The sequence below is a fragment of the Pongo pygmaeus genome, chromosome 2 (assembly GCF_028885625.2).
Source record: "Pongo pygmaeus isolate AG05252 chromosome 2, NHGRI_mPonPyg2-v2.0_pri, whole genome shotgun sequence".
Lineage (NCBI taxonomy): Eukaryota > Metazoa > Chordata > Mammalia > Primates > Hominidae > Pongo > Pongo pygmaeus.
The window spans coordinates 82355172-82378352 of record NC_085930.1 but is presented as its reverse complement, the minus strand read 5'-3'; the positions used below and the strand labels follow the sequence as shown (position 1 = coordinate 82378352).

At 39.8% G+C, this 23181-nt stretch overlaps 1 protein-coding gene across 21 annotated transcripts in view; it reads right to left on the bottom strand.

The window, feature by feature from the left end:
• The window catches only part of FOXP1 (forkhead box P1), a 536483-nt gene that overhangs the window by 86382 nt on the left and 426920 nt on the right, over positions 1 to 23181 (bottom strand). For 6 of the 21 annotated variants that reach the window (XM_054479501.2, XM_054479493.2, XM_054479503.2 and 3 more), the window contains 3 exons: positions 10524 to 10661; positions 9392 to 9481; positions 3792 to 3945 (listed from right to left, as the gene is read on the bottom strand). In XM_054479501.2, the coding sequence (XP_054335476.1) occupies positions 3792 to 3945; positions 9392 to 9481; positions 10524 to 10661 (382 nt within the window). Of the gene's footprint in view, positions 1 to 3791; positions 3946 to 9391; positions 9482 to 10523; positions 10662 to 13217; positions 13240 to 20994; positions 21108 to 21693; positions 21857 to 22195; positions 22424 to 23181 lie in introns of those variants that run through there. The other 15 variants (XM_054479504.2, XM_054479507.2, XM_063661840.1 and 12 more) reach the window with 11 other exon arrangements.

Below are 23181 nucleotides of genomic sequence, written 5' to 3'. Positions count from 1 at the left end.
TCAAATGATACATTAAGTGGTCAGATATTCTTAGGAGGCATCCTCGACAGACAAGTCGGTTTTCTTCTCCCTTCATAAAAATCAAATGCCAATTATATTTTGATGGATTTTTGTCCCAAATGACCATTTAGTTATTAGGCATATTCAATTATTACTTGTCCCCTGAAATTAAACCTTGGAGGCAAATTAAACAAAGGGGAAAGGTCACTCCACAACCCCATGTCCGGTTTTGCTGCATCTGGACTATTATTTTCCAACACCTTTCGAAGTGACAGGTGGGATGCGTTTGTAGCTAGCGGGCCCGCTACTGTTGTCTACACACCAACAATTACCTGTGAACATGGGTGACCCTCAGACCACTGTTTACTCAATGGGAACAACAGTTAATAGGCTTGTCTGCTGATGATGGCATATTGATATAAAACCACACAAGTCAACACCTATTTTTATTTTCTACAGGGTAAACACATGAAAAGAACTAGCCACCTATTTCTCAACTCAAACTAATTGATTTCTGGGTCAGCTGCATGGGAGGTGGGAAGACTAGGACAGGGTCCTAACAACTGTGTTAACTCCCGCTTTCTCTCGAAGAAAAGCAGAACTTTGACGCTGTTTTAAAAGTAAGCTATTTATCCAGCAAGTAAAGACAAAGACAAATGTATTCACCACTTGTTACACCTACAGGGTGCATTAATGTTACTCTACTCTCCATCTATTCCAAAGGGCTGGCAAATCAGTTCCATTATCCATAGAGAAAAATGGTAAATAAAAATAGTAACTCATTAAGTGACAACAGCGATACTTCTGGGTCAAACTGCAATGTGATAATCACTTTTAAGAACATTCTCATCACACTTAACACAGAAGCAGTCAAATCGCTTTCCTCCATCAATGCCATATATCGTTAGTGATGTTAAACTGTTAGTTCAATGAGCGCTACCTACCAAAGGGTGTTGTTATTTGACAGCTAAGATCTCATGTTAGACAGATAAAAGGTAACCCAGTCACTCATCAGACTAAATGGATAACAAATTTCCAGAAAGTATGTATTTCTTCCAAAATGGTAGACTAAGAATAATAGTACGAAGTTAAACAAATCCATTAGCAGGTACATAACCAAGCATGTAATTTTCTGCTACCTAGAGTTTACATTTTAAAAATTAAAAGGTCAGAATAAGACTGAAAGAATATTTCTATATGAAATTACTGGTGCTAGGGAGGATGAGATGATTAAAGAGACCAGGGTGAAAAGCAGATAGGCTAATTATGTAAAACAGAGAGAAGACCCTACAATAACCTTAAAAACAACAGAAAATATCCCTCCATTTCATATTATAAAACCTTCAGGGAAAAAAAGGCCTTCAAAATATTAATTCTCTATCTATTCCTATACTTGACATTTACGTGTTTAAGGTTAACTCGGCAAGGCCATGAACAGGTATGTAAAATAATCTTGATGATTTCATTATGAAGTGGGCATCACCAGTATTTTTAACAGATAACCCCCATGCCTTGCAACATTTCTTTTTCCAGGACAACTGGCCCCTTCATTATAAAAGAAAATGCAGGCACAGGTTTAAAAAATGTATGTTGTGGGGACAGATGACAGATTACTGTTCATGGAACTCAATTTTACAACCCCAGGTATCACTGGCTCAAAGACAAACAGAGTTGATCAACCTTTTTTTGTCCTTGTACATCCATACCCAGGTGACCATGTTCAAGCAAGCAGAAAGTTGATTTAAACCTCATAATGACATCAGTTTTAAGCCATCATCTCTCTGATAAAAAAAAAAATTGTGTTCTAGTCCAACAAGACTGAATTCTCCAGCCACTTTGGGTGAGGGAGTGGGGGGACAAAACCAACCTCCTGATTCAGAGAGATGGAAATAACACTGGTAGTTCACTTTACTGCAAGAACCTGACACCAGAAATATTTATATTTACATTTATGCCATCTCGGGCACACATAGAGGCACCCCTTAGATTTCAAATATGCTTCTTCCTAATGTTGCAGGGGCTAATAGTTTTGGCAGACTGCTAAGCCTATCAATCAATGCCATGACTAGTGAATTACCTACCAGTGTCTCTGATATGTTACTGCAGAGATTACACTTCATGCATCACCACATTCATTTCTTTCACATTACACATGAGCTTGTCTTGTCACTGCCCAATTGCCCTCTTTTGGACAGCTTAACTGATGTACTATAACAATGAACCTTAGTGAGCAAACTTAATAGTATAGCAGTGGTGGGAAAAGATGAGAGAGGTTGGAGCTCAAGTCCAGTAGGTGTGTCAGAACAGCCTGCCATGTTTCCAACAATAGACCCAAAGGTGTAATTAACACACGCTATGACATTCTGCAAGCACAAAAATGCATTAACTGATGTACATATATATATTCTTTCTTTTCTCCTTGTATTGCTCAGTTACGACATCTTCTATTTTGACAATGGAGATGCCGAGTATGTATCAAGCAGCTGAGCAGTCATGGCAGAAAGGAGTGGAGGGGCAAGAGAGAAGTTAAGAGGAAAAAGCCCTGGTCTCAATATTAAAAACAAAATCAGCCTCATAAGGGACAGAAGTTGGGTGTGGTGGACTCAAGGGAAAAGATTCAAATGCAGTCATGCTTCCCTGACTTCACTTGACACCAAAAGTTACCAAACAAATGGCCATGCTTTAAGCAACACAAAGGAGGTTCCACATTTTTAACCTTCTTTAGAAGGCAACTGAATCCAAGACACCAATGGCTTTAGCTACCAGCCTTTAAGGTACATATAAACCAACATCCAAATCTACTAGAGTTCAAAGAACTGCTGCCCTTGAGGAGGCAACTCAAATCTCCCGTACCACGCATAGATGGAGGAATTGTGTTTCAAAACACAGGCATGGCACTTTCTACTTTCTCTTTCCTTCCTTCCTGCCTGTCCGCCCTCCCTCCCTCTTGACATCCCTTCCTCCTTCCCTCCCACCTTCCTTTCTAGTTCTGAATAATCCATCTGCTTTCACATTACATATGTGAAAGTCAGAGTTGCTTAAACCAAGAGGATGTCCTAAAAACACCTAGAGTTCCCATTTGTTTCTGATGTCCATCACCCTTGGGATAAAATGTCAGTGGGCTTTGTAAAAGAAATTTACTAAATGTATAAAATTTTACTTTTCAAGGGATCTCAGTTGTTGAGGAACTGGAGATGGAAGTGGTACCTGTTCTGATGAGTGAAGAACTAATTTGCTCAAAAATCAACAGATGAATGCAAAAAGGAAAAAAAAGGAAACTAAACGAAGTTTCCTTTTTTATAAGAGAAAGTGGTTGATTTTAATCGTTTACAGAAAAATAAACCTGAATTTGTCCCTAGATATTAAAACATGGCTTTTATAAAGCATTACTAAGATTTAAAATAGCACACGTTACACGGTATAAAATGTCTTAAATGAATAATAAAAGCCCTTAGGAAAATTCCTTTGTGGTTCCAAACAGAAACACTGCAAGAGTCCATTAAAATGCTCAGTAAGTGCAAAGTAGCGCCTCATTCCCTTACTCCAAGAGTGTCCAACAGTGGGACTGCTCTGTTACAGCTAAGCCTTCAGACCACCCTAAGACTTCATTTTGGCATCAACAAGCATTTCACCTTCTACATGGGTCTACCATTATCCCATTCCACTTTTCTTAAAAGAATCTATGTGCATGTTTTGATGGAAAATGTCCTTAACAAATATACCAAAAGACAACCCACCACCTCTACCCAAAGTCTTCACAGAGCTATGCCTTCTGTATAATCAATGCATACCTTGAGCAAGAGGTTGAAGGGGAAGGGCAGGCTGCCCGGGCTGAATTGTCAGAAGGCCTTGGCGCTGCAAAGACAGGAGGTGCTGCTGCTGTAACTGCTGCATCTGTAAAAGCTGCTGCTGAAAAGCCAACTGCTGGGTAGCCACCTGCTGTTGCTGTAAGAAATCAGGAAGAAAAAATTAGATGGCCACTTCCCAAGGAAGGTTAAAAGTATGGACACTTCAAAACTCACCATCATCATCAAATGCTGAGAATGGTCACTGGAGCTCAGTGGAGGGCTCCGTGTCAAGGTTTAAAAGGAACAGAACATACCTCCTCTGAGGAGGGGTTGGGAGATGAGTGTGTTATCTTTCTACTGCCCACTCCCATAAATAAATAATTCATCAATCAAGCCAGCTTTCCCCCCAGTTTGAAAGGCCTGAGTTTTGTCATCAAGATGTAAACTTTCAGACTTTGAAATTTTTAATTATGCACACTAGAGAGAAGACTGCATCACTCTGGTCTGAAGGGGTTTGAACCCCGAACCTTTGAGGTGTAACAGAACAAGTTGCCTCCCTCCCTGCCCGCACCGGCAGAAGCTTTTAACTACTCTGTTTATCACTTCTGACATAAATAAATGAGAAAAAATCAGACCTTTGAAGAAGAAAAACTTCATCTAATATTGTTAATTAGCCATGACAAACGATGAAATAACATTGTAAATCTTTCATAGAAACAGCCACTAGATTTTAATTACACACATTCATAATTTAGCAAACAACATCGTACTTGACTGTGAGTTTAATATGAACGACAGTCTAAGCTTCAGATGCCTTAACATGGCTTTAGTCTCAGAAACCCTCAGGTCTGGTTGCTTGTCCTGCTTCCCCCATCTGCTTTGTTCTTGAAAAGAAGGGGCTTTACGATATGATAAATATCTTTTTGTTGATTGGACAATGACAGGAGGAAAACTTTTGTTGTGTAAAACATCAATACATCATTCCTGTGTTTAGCAGGCCTTGCTTCAGCCAAAAAAATTAATGTAGATTTCCTCAGTAATTATCTGAGTGATAGAAAGATAATACAGTGCAGTAGTACAATAAATAGAAGGAAATTATCTAATATCCTTAATCTGCTAGGAATCGTATCGAGGTGGAGGTCTTAGCCACATTATGGCGAACAATTATAAAAGGAAAATTAACCCTTCCCAAACTGTAGCCAAAAAAAAAAAAAAAAAAAAAAAAGTTTCTTCAAGAAAAGAACAAGATCAGTGTTCCTAATTCTGAGTATGATTCAAAAGATCAGAGAGACTTTTACAACTAAAAGGACTATCCAAGCCCTTTCAGAGCTTACATGTTCTGGCTAATAACTATACTTTACAAACAACTGCATTCACTTAACCTAACACATGACCTTGATCTGATACATCCATAAAATGGTATGTATATCAAGACCTTCTGATGCAAAGTTCAAAGAAAGAGAAAAATGGTGGTTTCCTTTCAGTCTTCATGTAGTTTATTTTACAGTAAAAACCATCATTCTCATATTAGCAACCAATTTCAGACTTACTACCATGCCACTGAGAAAGTTAATTGAGTTTCACTCCAAAAAACAAATTCTATACCACTAACAACAAAAATTTAAATAAATTTAAATGAAAAGCCAGTGTTTTCATTTTAAGAACAGCATGCATAAAATGATCCAATTGTTTTCACCCCTTCCCAAGTTATCATGTTAATGTAAAACCCAATGATAGTTATATTCATGTCAAAATGATTTTTTCACTTCTTCAACAGATATTAACTCACAACATTACAAAAAAAGGGAAGAGAAAAAATAACATTGACACAATAAAAGATCAGGGAATTAGCTTTTCTGAAAGCAGAATATAATGGGGGGGTACAGCTGGAGGTGGGGGCGGGTGCTTCCTGCCTTACTGTAAATGAAATGTTTAAAAATTTTGTATTTATATAAAATGCCTGATGCCTTTTCTGTTGTCTCTGTGGCCATCCCTAGGAAAAGCTCATGAAAGCTGTCTACGTTTGAAAAGCCAGGATATAAAAGTATACAAGGCCCATTGTCCAAAGAAAGAATTTAAAAGCAACACTGGTTGCCAAACTGCGCTCCCCACCCAGTTACCAAACACAGGATACGGGTCCATTTGTTTACTTCTCACAATTGAATGCATACAAAAAAGGTCTCCGTGCAGTCCCCTCGGCAGGTCAGTAGTCAGTGTTAAAATGCTAAAATGCCCTGATAAACCTCGCGTTTCGGATCCCCTCCCTAGAGCTGCAGTCAAAGGTCTGTTTTCCTTTCTTCGGCTACTCCCTACTGCCTAACATAAACTGTCATAACTGCCCGGGACAAACGGCCCTTTTAAAACAATCAACTTAGCCTACCTCACCCGCACAGGATGGAATCTTTTTTTGTAGCTCGATTTAAAATGAATTCTGCTGTCTATTTTCCTCACCACTTCTGTCCAATATTCACAAGCAGTCACTTCAATAGCTGTATTGGGGCTACATCCTCTCTTCCTCCCCTACCTAAGAGCACGTATCTTCTTAAGGAAGGTCCTGTCTTGGTCCAACCCAATATGGAGCCAAACTTTCCCAAGGAAACATCTCAAGGCAACTTTAGGAGGGACGGAAAAAAAAAAAGAGCAAAGGTACATCGTTCTGGCCAAAGATCAGGTGTCTTATTGCAGAGGTAATCAAAACAGGAAAAAAAGGGGGTGGGGGGGAGCCTGACAATATAAAATTATGAGCCGCTAATGACTGGGGACTCAGTAAATTAACATACTTGTTCCATCTGTCAACATCCAAGTTCAAACCTTGTTAAAATCATAACTACCAGTCCACATCACGAAAATGCTACCATGTGACTCCATCTCATTTTAGCACAAAAGGACCACCAACTGCATGATAATTCCAGGAGACTGGTCCCTACCTCGGGAAACTACAGATCTCCTAACCATTGTTACCCTGGGTCTCAGACAAATCCACTGGCACCATGAATCCAAGGAGACCCATCCACTGGTCTGCCTACCTCAAAGGATATTCAAAGCAACCTATCTCCTGGGTCACCTTTGCCTGGGAAGTGGATGACAAAGCATGGACCACAGCAAACCTAGCGACCTGGAGATGCAAGAATGTTCCTACAATGTCTTGCTTTCTCCTTGTTGAGACACAAAGTGTTCTCCTTCTCCCCCACACTCCCCACCCCCTGCCACTCCCTTCCCAAACTCAGGGACCACTATCATCTTTGTGCTCTGAGATGCTCTCCTTTCTGACAACAGCAATTTGGGAGAGGTAACTTTTATCCTTCTTTCTGCTGTGTAACTTTCCCCTTCACATTTCTTTATCTGCCCTCTGAGCTCATCTGAACTTTCATGTTCTCCCAGCATGCAGACGTGCATTCCAAACTATGTCTCACAGACCAAATAAGAGGTTAATAAGAAGTGGCAACAGAAAGGAAAAACACAATCCCTGGTAACTGATAAGAATGACAGTGGCAGCCCTTTTTTGTTTGTCTTCAAATATAGAGTTAAAGATCTTTAAAAAACTAAATTTTGATGCCTTTGAAAAGAAAGAAGCACAAAATAACAACAGGGGGTTATTGCCTGCAAGCCACAGGGGAGAAACTCCATAATTCTTATTCTCCCTTTTGAAGGCTGTTAGCAATCTGATTCAAAAAAGCAACAGCAGAAGGGGAAACCTCTTGAGGCTGTAACCATTTCCTGTGATCATGCATAATGTGCTTCAAAAGTGGGTTTTTACCAATTCTGTTGATCAATTGCACCTCCTTCATACCCCTTCTTTTTTTCTGCTGTGTTTACATCTGATGTGACTCAATGACAAGCACTGTCTGAGACTGTGAAACAGGCCTGTCATGTTGATTTATGGGCGCATCAAACCACAACTTGTCCAAACTGAAGCTCGCAGTTCATTAATTAGAGAGTTGTGACTTTGAAGTCAGCTTTCAGACTGTGGTTTTTAACATTTGGCTTAATTTATATGCTCTTGAATGTGGATCTCTAAGGAAAAAACTGAAATTCCCTTCTTGTCTTTGAACTTCTTTTGACCGCACAATAATCATTTCTTTGTCCAGAGTGATGCCTGCAATCCCAGAGTCATTAACGCGCATTGAACTGCCACTGATGAGTAAGCCCTGCTGAATTAGAAAAACAGCCAGCAAAACAAAGCTGAGAGCCTTCTGCACAGTGATATCTCACAATTACATGCCTTCCCTCCCTGTGCCATTTCCATTTTAATTACTGTTAGTCCTTTAGATTTACATTTTAGACACTTTTTAATCTGTTCCCTTTTTTATTATAGCAGCACCCGGTAGCGCGCCACTGTACTTAAGGTTGTGTCAGCATTTTCATTAAAACACCTCCTCCCCTTCACCCCAAAACTGCCCCTACTCTGCAGGGGTTTATATCCGGCCGCTCAACAGGACTCCAGGGTGAAAACTTGGCAGGACATGGAAAACGTCCCCAATTTGTGTCAAGGGAGGAGGCAGCAAAGGGAGAATGTCTGGGTCACTCCCAGGGTGTAAAATTAGCACAGCCCAGCATCCTCACTTAGGTGAGGGACAGGGACATCGAGTCACCTGGTAAGACTCCCTGCAAAAGAACAAAAGTGGCCACCTGCTTAGGGCTGGTGAAGAAGCTGTTAAAGTGGACGAGGTGCTGTATATAGAATTATAAATTGTGTCATCCCAAGGAGAACACTTAAACAAAAAGAATTTTCAGTCCACTGTAAAAATATGAGGAAGCAAGTTAAATTGGATAACTCTGGAATGGGTAGAAAGATGTCATAATAACGCACACATGCACACAGATACTCCCACAACTGAGTCTCACCCACGCAGAACTGAATAGAAGGTGAACTGGTAACTCCCTGGAAAGGCCTTATCATCTATGGGATGAATGCTGTCAAGCTTCGTGGTGTGGCATAAGGTGATAAGTTATGGACACTACCAAGCGTGGTACATATAGAAGCTATTATGATATACTTTTTTTCCCCCTGCTCAAGAAAACACAACCCAAGCTGGAGTCTTCTCTAACTTTAACTCATGCTCTCTGGTACATGCCTTCATCAATTACATTATGTACAACTTTCAGGAAGAAGTTAAACAAAAGATGTGCATGTTTAATCTTGTTCTAACTTTTTTGTTTGTTTATCCAACCTCACAAGGGGTTATTCTTCCAATGGAAAAGACCATCGCCACACACCCAAGCTCTGTGAGCTGGGGGAAAAAAAAAAAAATTAAGTGTGCATCCAAGTAAAATTTTCCTGAAAGCACTTCACTTCTCCCAGCTCCATCCTGGCCCTCAGTTGTTACCAGGTTGCAAAAAGTAACCTGAAGACTCTGTCAACGATGCCTCTCCTGATCCTCACACAGGTACACGTGCAGTGGTGTTATAAAATATGTGGCAGCAAGCAAATGGAACCCAGAAAAATCTGAGTGAAAACAGGACAATAATTCTCAGTCTGAAAGCTGAGAACCGATAGAGTCAGCTCAGTTGTGCAATCATTTAAAAGATGAATGACAGTTTAATAGCCACTAGATAGTCCTCTGGGATCTGTGGTTTGAAAGTAAAATATGTATTGTCGGTACCTCTTTAGGCTGTTTTCCAGCATGTTGTTGTTGCAAAAGTTGAAGCTGCAACTGTTCCTGTTGTTTTTTATAAAACTCTTGAAGCTGCTGCTACAAAGGAAAGAGAGGACGGTAAGTAACAGAGGGTAGCGCCAATCCACTGTCCCTTTTGGTGCCATACACAAACTGTGATTTGAAAAATAGCATCCTTTTATCTGTAATGGCCTGACCTTTAGTTTGAAACTCGACAATAAATTCAGCGCACACTGACTATTCTTGGCATTATTGTTTGAAAAGTAATCTCCAAAATGAACTGATGAAAAACATACCATTTTCTACACAAACTAATTAAAATAAGGCAAAGAATGACCTTTGATTGTACAACAAAGCTGAAATGCCCTTGCTGAGAGAGTCTGGTGAATCTCTTCTGCATGCTTTCTAAATGACAGGGCTGGGCACTATGCAGTGTTATTCAGTGTGTGCACGGACAGCCTGGGAGCTTCCACTGCATCCTGTCCCCACCACCCCAGGCCAGTGACTCCCAACGCTGTAGTTCTGAATCTCATCTATTTGGTTCAGGTGGCTGTTAAGTCTGACTATTAGGTCCCCATAGTGCAATGACAACCAGAAGTTCATTTCAGCAACATCGTATGTGGCAGAAGTAAAATCAACTCTGGACCTTAAAATTAGCAAACTCTAGAATGCTTCTTTATGTTTAAGGAAAAAAAATCTGTAAGCTTCTGAGTTGAAATGGGGACTTCAAGAGCTGTCATATTTAAACCCACTCCCAACGTGCTCCTCATTTTGCTTTGATTCACACCATTTAGGAGCCTCTGGGCTTACCAAATAAAAGAGTGTAAAGCAATGTAAGCCTAAAAGATCTTACTGCTACCAAGTCCAATTACAGCCCTGATCTCAGTCCATCGGGTACTCTCCAGGCCCAAACACTAGTCGCCGTGGCAGGGCTCCTCTCTTTTGGGCATGCAAAAGCACATTGATTATTCAGGGACTGGTCTGTGTCCTGCCCCACCCATGCTGCTTTACTCTTCACTGGGCAAAGGAGCTGCTCTGGCGGAGGGGAGATTGCGAATGGAGTGATGGGGGCCCCTGGGTTCTGGGGGAGACAGGCTGGAGGTGGAGGAAGGACAATTACCTGTTGAAGCATGAGGGCCTGCTGCTGCTGGAGGAGAACCTGGAGCTGCTGAGGGCTCAGCACTTGTTGCTGGAGGATCTGCTGCATTTGCTGGGGAGTGATAACTTGAGGTGTCATCATAGCCACTGACACGGGAACCTAGAACGTTAATGAAGGATAAATAGGAAGCCAGGAAATCAGAAGCACGCAGCCTCCCAGATTCAGCAGCTGACTGCCATCAGCCTGCTTAAAGAGTTGACCAATTTCCCATGCAACATGTATCTATCCAGAGGGGATGCAGCAACAGATCTTATTTAATCTACCATGGAGTTTATTTTAAAGAAAGAAAAATAAAACCTTGCAGTACTGATGGGGGTTCCAGGCAGCCTTGCAAGCACACAAAAAGGACAAACTTAATAAACGCTAACTGGAGTTAGGATATGGCAGTTCTCAATTGCTTATTGAGAGTGAGTTTTTGGTCAAAACCATCTGTGGGAAGTTAACCCAAACTTGAATTTTGTTTGAGAGAAGACAAATGGTAACCAACACCTTTGCAGTTGGAGCCCATATGACCCACTTGCTCTGTGGACAGTGATTTTAAGAACAACCAATGAATGCTTAGACTTGCGGGGAAGGGAACCTTGGACACACCTTCCGAACTTAAACACAGACCCTTCGCATATGCCTTTTACTCTTCCTTATTCACCCAGCATACAGATGTCTCAATTCTTTCATATTATGTGCAATACCATTAAAACCCGCTTTCCATGACACTTCAGTGACAAACAGCTACAGTGATGAACTTGATAGCATTTCACATTTGCAACTGTTAACACGTTTCTGCATGGGCATCTTTGCAAGGAACCTGCACACTGTATCTGAAAGGATGATGTCTTGTTCAGATAAAACACTGACATTAAAATGACAGGCTGTCTTGGCCAAGGTTACACAAATTGTATTCAAGCGGATACCTAATGACAATGCTATGAATTCTGCAAGCTTTCTAGAATGTAATTTAGCTATTCAAAATAATCACTGCACTTGTGTTTAATTTGCAGACTACATGAGACCCATTTTGTCAGTCCCCGTAATGCAAGAAGACTATTTCATGAAAAATCACCCCCCAAATAAAAAGATAAGGAAAGAAAAAACAATGAAGGAAAAGACAAAACCTGTATGTCTTCTAACCGTAATATTTAAGCATCTTACTTTTCTTTGGTTTCTAATCAAACATGTGACAGCAAGAAGCTAGAAGCAGTAAAGGATATACTTTGTTAAAAAGGATCTGCTGTCATCTCATGTATTACAATAAAAGGTAATAACATGTTTTGCACTTTGCCTGTGTGCCACTTAAAAAAAAAAAAATCCGGCAGACAATAGCTGATCAGAAGATAAAAGAATTAAAAAATCTTTCAGGGGAGCAGTAAGCAAAAGGCAGAAATGCGGTATTAATTTTATGTAACATAATGTCTTAATATGCAGTTTATCCTGACTTTTTCACATGATTTGTCCTGTCATTTGCATAGCGAGCTCTCATTCCTAATTTCACAGTCATTATGCACTGATGTCCCGATCTCTCAGCATCACTAATTTTGATGAACTAAAAATGGTTCCTGAAGGTCAGATTCACGTACAGTGAACGTTCTCCACTGTTGTTGTGGGCATGTTTCATGTGTGGGGATGTTGATGTGCCAGTGTCGTGTGTTTGGAAAACACTAGTTAGAACATTCGAAAAATTTCATTAACCCAGCTCTGGAAGGTCATCCATGAATTCTTCCTATTCCAGTGGCCTTTTAAAAGTGTAGATGTAGATACACTGTAATTTAAAACAGATGGGCATGTCTGAATATTTTCATATGCAAAATGGGACAGATGTATATGAATGGATAAATTATCCTTTTAAAAAGATAATTTGTAGCACGAAATATCACCAGTGATTGGAACAGTGAACTTGCATTCAGTTTAGGGCAAACACCAGGAAGACATTATCAAAACATCTAACCATCTACAAATTAATTCCAGTTAGTCTACTTTGTCTTCATACAGAAGAAACTTTTCGGATTTTTAAGTATCTATTGGGTGCCAATCGGTATCCTTTGAGCTGCTAAAGCCAGCATATCACAATAGAAGTTTACTTTTCCTTGAGAGTTGCATCATCATATGGGGAGGTTTGATTAAGCAAACAAAAGAACCATGTTTAAGGTTTCTTTTTTCCTCTGCGTTTCTTGGATGATGTACAATATAAATATTCTTGAGCCAAATTTCTGATGGTGATGAACAGGAAAACAGACAGGAATAGGGTGGTATAAAATCTAAACTGGTGATGAACATGAACTTAACAGAGTTAGAGCAGAAATCATGATAGAAATAACCTCCTGGTCATCGTTTTTAAAAGAGCTATAGAAACCTTATACTAGAAAGGGGCACAGGTGAACTTTTGGGGGCGATGGAAATGTCCATATCTCGACTGAGGTGGTGCTCACACACGTGTATACAATCGTCAAAACTCTTCCAACTAGACACTGAAAATCAGTATATCTGAGCGCACGTAAATCATCCCTCGATAAAACTGATTTTAAAAGTTACATATGTCTCCTAAAATACTTTTTCCCCTTAACTCAGGTAAAACTAGAAGCATCTTCTTAAAGGAGAAACAACATTGTCCCTTAACTGTCAATAATAAAAGGGGGAATCATGGAAAGGACTGACATATACCTGTACAGACAATTTTTAAAGGCTGACATCAAACCAGTGGTTTAAATCTCCTTTTCCCATAATCATTTATTCCTTTTTTTGCAGTTGCGGAACAGGATAATGAACTTGAGTCTCCCCTTCTTTTTCCTTTTGGACATTTTGATGGAGGTGCTGATGAGTAATAATACGCTTTACAGCAGCAGGCACTGCCAAAGGAGGGAAGGAAACAAGAGGCCTGAGTAATCCCCCAAACTGGCTGATCAGTCTCTGAATAATCAGAAGTGGGCTATTATATCCTGATGGCCTTAACTTCGCTTTTACTATCTGAAACCACGTTTTCATGCCAGTTAGCTCTGGGCCTCCAAAGTGGGCTCCAGCTTCATTTACAAATGTTATAAAACCAAGATTTCCCCAACGTTTCTGTTCTAACATATCATGAAAAGAGGTTATGGAAAGCTTTAACAAACATATTCATATAGACCAGAAACTATGGTGGGGTAGAAAAGAAATAAAAAAAAAAATCTGAGCACAGTTTTTAAGGCTTTAAATAGTTAAGAATTATAGCCTATATATCCACTCCCTTAATTCCCAACGTCCAACTTTTTCATGTAGCTAGTCCCTACTAATACTAGGAATCAAAGGGCATGCAGTACCAGCGAGAGGCTATTACAGCCCACACTTTATTGCCCATTACTACTGAGGTCATTAGCGGCAAGAGTGATTGTAGCAGTCTTAACCTATTGATCACTGTAACTACTATCATTTAATCCTGTGTTGAATGTCTGGAAAGCGGCTAAAGGCACACAAGAGAGAGTGCTTTAGCATTGAGAAATATGGCCAAAGCTTCGAAATTACACTTTGATTCATAAAATCTAGCCAGTGGTTTAAATCAATAGTATTTAAAACAGTCATGTGAGTTTTTAACTACAGCACTCTAATATTTATGGGCCCCTCTTTAAGAGTATTCAGTAAAAACGAAACTTTTTTTTTTTTTTTCCAGATTTCATGCCTTCTACCTTAACCTCCTTGAGATAACAAAATTCATTTCTCATGTTTTCTGTGCTACAGGGCTCATGCCTTAACTGGGAGTTCCAGCTAATTCTTGATTTCTTTCTCAAAAGACGATTTAAATATAAGGCAAAAAAAAAATTTCCGATACTGTAACTACCTTAACTGTTTGAGTATATAGAAATGAGTATGTTTTATGAGTTAACAATGAATCATAGAAGGCAATTTATGAAGAACTAGAATGATTCTGTCTAGCTGCCTTCAGGGATCAGAAATTCAAATTAAACTTCTGGCAGACATTTAAAGAACGCTAGCATACAAAACTGAATTTAAAAAAACGCACACAGTTAACACTCCTCAGTGGAGTTTCAAGAGGAAATCATGAATTAAAAAAACACACGGCATGATACACTGTTGACTGATACCAACTGGGTGTGGCCGATCCCAGGTGCACACAAACCTGCGGGAATGGCAGAAATACAGCTGTGCTTGGGCCATCACAGCTCTGCTAGTATGGGCCTGCTGCTACCTTAATACCAGCAACTGGGAAAACGGTGTTAGCACTAACAACTGCTGCTAAAAGCCCATACACACTGCTGTGTAAATTCTGCCTGATACGGTTTTTTCTTCAAAATGACTCTCTATCATCTGAATGCTGAAAGACTATTAAAATAATATGCCATATTATTTCCTTTAACGCCCAATGGGGAAAGGTAGATGATGGGAAGAGAAAAATCTAAAAAGCAAACAAACAAATAAAAACACTCAGAGAAACAATACTTATTTCTAATCTAGGAGACAATTGAAGGAATTGGGTGGGAGGGGAGAAGACACAATATAAATACTGACAATAACATGTTATCATTTTCTTCTCTCTTTAGTTTACACTCCAGTCAACTATAAGTAAATACTACCTAGTACACACACACATAAATTTTGCACATCGGGTATCATCTCATAATTACTGTGTATACAAATAATAAAAAGAGAAGATAAAAAATGTTAAACACTGTTTCATTTTTATTAATTTGGTTAATAATTTAGAAACTCTTTTTACCCTCTGATCATTCACCACATGTATGTCCCAGGAAATTCACTTCCGTTCTAGCCTTCAGGCTGTATTTGGGTGATAACTGACCAGGTTTGACAGTGTCACCTGGTTAATCAAATAACAGGAGCAAAACAAATTAAATTAGAAGGCTCCAGAATGTCACAACAAAACCAAACAGAGAAAATAGCTCCATTAAAAGAGAGAGAGAGAGAAAAAAAAAAAATAATAAACTATGCCAAGTTTTTTTTATGACCATATACAAGCTAGCCTGTATAGAAGAAAATTAAACAGCATCACCTCTGGCCCCCTGTGGAAAACAAGTTTTCATAATTAACAAGCCAATGGATATAACAGATGTATTGGCAAACAGAAAAGTTAGAAAGCTTCTATTTCTCCATGGTATTAAAAAAACAAAACAAAATGAACCAACCAGGTACCATGCAAGTAACTATCACACAGGAAAGAAAACACACTTCTGACATAATATTTCAGTCTTTAAAAAATAAAAAAAAGGCATGCTATTTATGTGGAAAGTATAATTCTGTTTCATTATGGAATTCTGCTTTTTGTATAACTCCTTTAGGCTTAGCTATTTTGCCACAATACTGTACAAAGCACTAAGGCAGGTAATGGTTATTATATTAATGCAAAATCATTTAGGTAGTCAGTCATTAGCATAACAGTTCTCTCAGTAACAATACAACCAACTACTAAAAATTTTTTTCAGAAGACCTCTTTAAAATGCAATTAGCATTTCATTTTTTATCATTTTGTTTATTACATTCTATCAAGAAAGGCTATCTTTCTTTCACAAAAAAATTGTAAGGCCAAGGCTTGCCTGCCAATCAGGAGTTATTTCAGGTTATCAACCCTAATAAGCAATCTCCAGCAATGCTCTCCGAGCTCTTCTTTTTGTCTTTAAATTCTAAAAAGTGGCATAAATGCATATTTGTTTACAGCAGAGGTATTAGTGGAACATCAACTGCTCTCCTCTAACATTTCCCAGGCACACAAGGTTACTCCACTAAGTGCCAGTATAATTGTTTTAGCTCTAATAAATATCAGCTTCATTTGCATAAAAATGTAAAGTTTACATAAATTAAATCGCTTCTCCCATTAGCAATTGTTAAATACAGGAAACAATGGAAGCTACACATGAAAATAATCACTCAATAAGCACTGATTCTTTCAACCTAGCAACTATTATTATTATTCAAATCAAGAAAATGCCTTCTCTTTCCTACTTCAACCACTTTCTCCTGTAGCTGGGATGGAAAACAATTTAGTGCATGTGAATTAAACATGCTATGGCATTTTATATTAACAACAACAACAAAAATCATTTTTAAGTGCTGCAAATGGGAGGAGGGGAGAACTATTTCAAGAAGGTACCCCAGAAAAGATTCTATCCACAGATCTCTAGTTCTTAAAGGGAAAAGGAAGAGGCCTTGGCTAAATAAGTTCTCTTAAATTGAAGTATTACTCAAAAATAATGAAAGAGACAGCAACTGTTTCCATCCTGAGACACATACATGATTAAAATAAATAAAAGATAACTTGTGGGTACAGTTTTAGATCAACAGTTACTGTTAAATGAAGAAAAATATAATGTCTATCTTCTGTCTAAAGAAGATTTTTCTAACACTAAGAATTAAATTTGTAGCTCTGCTTTCTCATGATTTAATCAGCATAGAAAATTTCATAGGGAGCTTAACTGCAAATATGTATTTTTTTTCCCATACTACTGAAAGGGAAAAGGGACTATAATTGAATTTCAACATACAGGTAGGCCAAAATTAGACCATTACCAAAGTTTTATAAGGCCTTACTTAGGGTGCAATCACTCTTTAAAAAGAATTACAACTCAAGTTTCTCAAATTGTAGTTTCTCACGTCTATTTCCAACACCTTCACCTTATACATCACAGTTAAGCTAAAGGGTGCAAATGAGATTCTAATGAGAAAACATCAGTTGCTTCTTTGACAATCTCACCATTCACTGATTTATTTCTAATGAAGACAAAGCCCAGCCAAAAGCTTCCCATAAGTTAAAGGTCAAAATATGTTCAAAAATGCCTAGTAAAATCAAGGCAAATGGGAAACTCGTGCAGACCCGCCTCATGAAGTGGTGTGACAATTAGAGTAATTGTACAAAAAGCCATCTTCAGGAAAAAGTAAAAGAAATTAAGCTGCCACAACTGTAACAGGTTAGATGAAAAAAATCAAAATTTAATGTATTCTCCCCTGTGTCATCTTGTTTTGTCAAGACATCAAATAGAATTGGGAAGTACAAAATAACAAGCCCTTGAGAAATCACAGAAGCCGACCTTTTTGATGTTGTTGATTTACCTTGTTCTCAGTTATTTGAACAATGATGTTTCAGATTTAAGGGCAAGATAAAGCTTAGAAATTAAAACATGATACCAAGGTATTCTAAAAAGCTCACCATAACATTTAGCCTGCATCTTCATTGATTAGTTGCTTTTAACCGGATTTGAAAATGAGGCACAATGTATGTGTTCAGTATTCATTTTTCTCATTCGAAATTAATTTCTCCTCAAACAACTCACAGGTTGGAAGAGGGACTCAATGAAGAGCATTCCTACAATCCAAAAGTAGAGGCCCAGATTAGCTCTTCTCAGATAATTCAAGTCCCCACAATCTGCAAAGGCTTGTTTAGCTAAGAGATACCTGAGTTTTCTTTTTTAAATGAAAGAAAATAAGGCTGAATGCAAAATGTCACTTGGTGGGGGTGGGAGGGAAGTATTGCACGCTCTGAAAGGACTAAAACAAGAGTCCAGAAATATGCTGCTTCCAAGAAAACAAACCTTTTACCAAACAACAAATTTAGCTTACAGTGTTAAGACTATCCCCAAATCTAGCCATACAGATATACATAAAGCTACCCTTTTGCCCCAAGAGAGCTACAGCTCATCAGCAATGTAACTTCTAGTCTTACATGAACTGTTACGTGCAAAGATACATGAAATCAAGCTATCACAAGACAGCATTCTCAACTTTTTTATGTAGGTAGTTCCTTCTACTCAAGCATATATATAAATCAAAAACTGCAGCAGTTAAAACTATCTATTTGAGGCACTAAAAGTAAATAACCTAATATTTGCAAGCATTATAATTATACCTTGACAGTTAATAAAACTGTTTAATAATTCCTTGTCATTGAATGCATATTTTAAAATGTAACACACAGACACAATTTATGTATTTATTTATTCTAACCTTCTCGATCAACTGTTGCTACATTATCCCTTGTTTGTAAATCAAGGAATGATGAACTACCTGAAGTAGAATCTAACTGACCACTATATTTGCCCAGTTACCAAGAACATGGTTTTCAGGTTCTCTTTAGTGATGTTCATCTACAACTAAACCACATAATAAAATAAATTCCTCCAACCTTCCTTTTTGCCAATTCAAATTTTACTCAAATGTTAGTACAGACTGAGAAGCTAGTCACAACATTCTCTCCTGATTGTCTCAGAAACATATTAACTCAAACAACGTTTCTGCTACATTAACCAAGACAAACCTGAACTTTCATTGTTTTTAATTAATCTAGATTTTAATTTCACCATATCTTCCAATTGTGTGGAGGTTGGCTGAAAAGTTGTAGAACTGGTCAGTGTCATAAAATAGTTTATCTTTCAAGTGACAGGTCCTGACAACGTGTAAATGCAAGGCAGTGACGGTGAGGGTTTTGTTTTTTAAGGTACATTTAACTACAAACAACAAAAAAAAAATTCAACCATTCCTATCATAAGCTTTCTGATGATTTATGGTTTACCAACTGAGCAAGGTTACGCAACACTGCATGCCTTTAGATGCATTATTTCAGCTAGTTGAGATTTAATTAAGATCACAGCCTCTAAAATCCCTGTCAAATGAAAATTCAGAGAAGACAATACACTATATATCCTCATGCAGAATGTTTCCATTCCATCCCTGGAAAAATATGAGTTAATCTGCGTTTCTATGGCTGCAGACAAAAGTTCGCTAATTTTGTTTTCTTTTGACACTTAGGTTGTTTTCTATTACATGTCATGAGATCATTCCCTTCCAGGGAAAGAAGAAAAAAATCGAGAGTGATACATGTTGCAGAAAATGCACTTGACATTATTAGCTGACATTATCATAGCTTAGCCATGATGCCATCACATTTTCATGTAATCAACCCATGCTTACAAGTTTCATTTAATAAAATGTTTATTAACAACAACACAAACAGAAAGCCTACCTTACCTAAATTACTCGGATTAGATAATTGACATGTTATGCCTCTCATTTCCTTAACTAACCAACTTTTTGTCAGACAAGCTGCACATTTGAGCAGGAAACAAAGTTCTTAAGGCAAACGGGTGAATATAAAGCCCATTACTTTCCTTCTATAAGTCGTTCTTAGGGTTAAAAAATAATCCTCAATAGATTTCTTTCTTATAGGCTGGTATTGACCCATACTATTTTTTTAAAGAAAAAAAATGTATTACTATGTGCCCCTTTACCTAGTCAAATGTATTTTTATTTGCATCTTCTTAATATTTGGTTGCTTATCTCATGCCTTAGAAATGACAGGTGCTTGCAGTTTCACTCTTGACAGGCAACTACACAAATAACTGTCTTGCCTGAAAGGGCTAATGCAGTACTAATGAACAATAAATCAACTTTGATTATCAAGTGTCAGCCGAATGCGTTTTCAGTTCAGCTCTATCACATTCTACAGTAAGTCAGCCAGTGTCTCTGGGTAGGCAGTCTGTATTTTGGTTTCATTTTTACACACTTTTCACTGAAATGTGTCAGGCAGCTACAAAGAATCACATAAAATAGATATAGACCTTTTCTCAATTTATGCAAAGAGCATCAATTAGGACAACGTGCTTCTGTCTTCAATTGATTTACTTAGTGGTCAATCTTAATAACCAAGGAAGCTTTGTATTCTTTTAAACAACAGTAACAGCAACACACACATCAAATCCTAAACTAGAATCTTAATGTGATCATGTTCCAGCTCTTTGGCAGTGACATGCTAGCTTGCGCTCTTTACCACATAAACCACCTCTGATTGCATATATACATTCCTCTTGGAAAACTCATTATATAAAAACAAACAAAAACAGCAAAACAGGGCCGCTTTTAAAATAAAAATGCCACTTGCTTTAAACTTTTAAAAATCTGGCTTAACACTGACTTCCTAATGATAAAATAAATGTAACTTATTTTTTTTCTTAAGCAGATTAGTCATTGATAGTATGATTCACATTTCCTGTTATCAGGCTTAATTTTTCCCCCAAATGTGTCACTTTTAGAATGCTGGAATCTATGGAAATGAGGTGATTTGCATTTTTAAATTGGTTTGATTAGAACATTTGGTTTGTTTGGACAAAAATATAAAATCACTGGATATTTTACTTGTAACTGTCAGGACTTGAAGGAGTTAATCCCAAAGAGGAAGAGTCTATATGTACTTTGCTCTAAAACTTTACCACCCACTTCCTAAAGGTCCTCTCCTTCCCATCACCATACTTGGGGAGGAGGGGGAAGAAAAGTCCCGTTTCCACTGACCGTCTTTCATGCAGTTCTGACAGTTGAGTTAGCTACATTCAGAGCCGGTTCAGCTGGGAGTACCCCGTGGCAATTCCTCAGTCTGCTGCACGTCCAAACCCAAACCCCGCTCACTACTTAATTAACCAGCCAAGTAATGCAACAGAGGCTTAGAATCCCCAACCTGCCAGAGTGTTCCATTCGCTCGCTCGCCTGCTCCGGTGTGGGGCTCTGTGCCTCTCTCTCTCCCTTTACTGTGTGTGAACTCCTCGAATTTGAACAGCTAAGCTGAAAATAGCCTAGACAGATATAGAAACAAACTATCAGAAGCAAAGAAACATCCACATGGGTTACACTGAGATGGAAGGCTCCTTGTATATTTCACACGCTCTGAAAGTGACAGAAATCACACCCCAGATACGTCCCCCGAACGGAGTGATGGCGAGGGCTTCACCAAAGTGGCTGCGTGAAGGCCAGACCGGCAGAAAATGAATCGCAAACGAAAAAGAGAGAGAGAGAAACACACAAGCAGGACTTCCTCCAACTCTCAACTACACCCCACCCATGAACATTTAAAAAAAGAGAGCGAGAGTGTGAGCCAGAGAGCAAGGGGGGTGGGGGGGGGGGTATCTGGTATCTCTCTCCAGGACCCACAGGCCTGCAGCTCCTTTTTCTTGCCCCTCCACTCCCTCCCCGCCTCCACTTCCAGAGCGCAACTCCTACCCAAGTTGGTAAACAGCGAGGATGAGGATGATTTTTTAAAAGACTCAACTTCAGAACCCTCGGGCTCTCCTGCCTTCCCCAGCGAGGCCCCCAGGAAGCGGGCGCCGCGGAGCCGGGGGAAGGAGAGCGAAACCGGCAAAGATCAATCAGAAGGACCAACCTGACACTCTCCATGTAGCCGCCAGGCGCGCGGAGCCGGGCTCGGGGCGCCCGCGCGGGCCGGGCGTGGGGTCCGGCGGCCTCGGCGTGCAGGCGGACTGCACGCGCGCAGGGGCGCTCCGGCTCGCGGGCTGACAAGACGCGCCGCGCCGCGCCCACCCGCCCCGCCCTGCTCCACCAATCACAACCCGCCTCTAAACACCCCGCGCCGCGCCGCGCCGCGCCGCGCCCCACACAATGGGCTCCGCGGCCCGCGCCCCGCGCCCGCGCGCCCCGGCCCCCTCCGCGCGGCAGGTGAAATCACGCTCGGGTGCAACCCTGCTTTTGTCTGGAGAGCAACTCCACTTAATAGCTGTTAACCCGGTGACCCGCCTCCGGCTGACGTCTGGGTCGGCCGGGCTCGGCGCGCACCGCTCCCTCTGGCCGGGGCTCTGCGCGGCCGGGGCTGCCGGCGGGGCGGCGTGTTTGTTTCGTCTTTGAAACTGACAAAGAGTTGTCCTAACCTTTCCGAGAAACCCTGGAGGCCGAAGAGGGGCACCCGGCGCTCGCGGCGCCAAGCCGACTGCTCCGAGCAACTGTTCGGCTTCGGGAGGGGACGCAGGTCTCCCAGGCAGCGCAGAGGAGCGCTTTCCTCGAAAACCGCTCTGGGAGGAGAACTTTCGCTTCACGTCGGGGGTTTCACAGAGCCTCGGCCTCCCCACACCCCTTTCTTTCCCAGAGTCGGTCTCGCCAAAGTGTGCCAGTGCGCACCGAGGAAAACTAAGCCGACGCGGGGTGGAAATAAATAACAACCAAACGTGCCTCGTCGCTGAACCAGGCGACTTCCCCTCTAGAACGACAGCTGCCGAAGAAAGCATCTGCCACACGTTTGCTAAGAAATAATTCTTTAAATTCCTTTCTTATTTATACAACAATAGCAACAACAAAAGCTACTCTCAATAAGCACTTTAGGATGACCTTCTCTATTAGAAATAGTCACTGCTCTTTCAGGCTATTGAAAGCTGAGTATAGTGTTTTTTTAAAAAGTCAACAATATGCTAAACTTTGTTGGCTCAACTGACAGGACTTAAGCGTCAGGTTAATCTAGTCCATTTCGGCGACTCTAAAAAATCACCTATTTACCACCTTCAAACTTGGAGAAAAACTTCCTGGCCTGTATATTTTTTAAAGACACACACACAAAATCCCCACACCACACACGTTTTTATTCTTTTTCTCAAAATATTAGAGGAAAAGGAATAGTGTGACATCAATGAATACCTATTTGCCTTCAAAAAAAAAAAAAAAAGCCACAAAATCTGACCCAGTAATCCCAGGAGTTTTACTTGAAAGTACATTTTGATGTGAAGTGTATTAAATGCAGGTTACTACAGACCAGAAAGAATATTGGTAATATTTCCAATCAAGCAAATGCCTGAATTTCAACAGGGTCAGCGGGGAGCAGACAATTCCCTCTTTACTCTGGCTGTAAAAGAGACAAGCGCGAAGT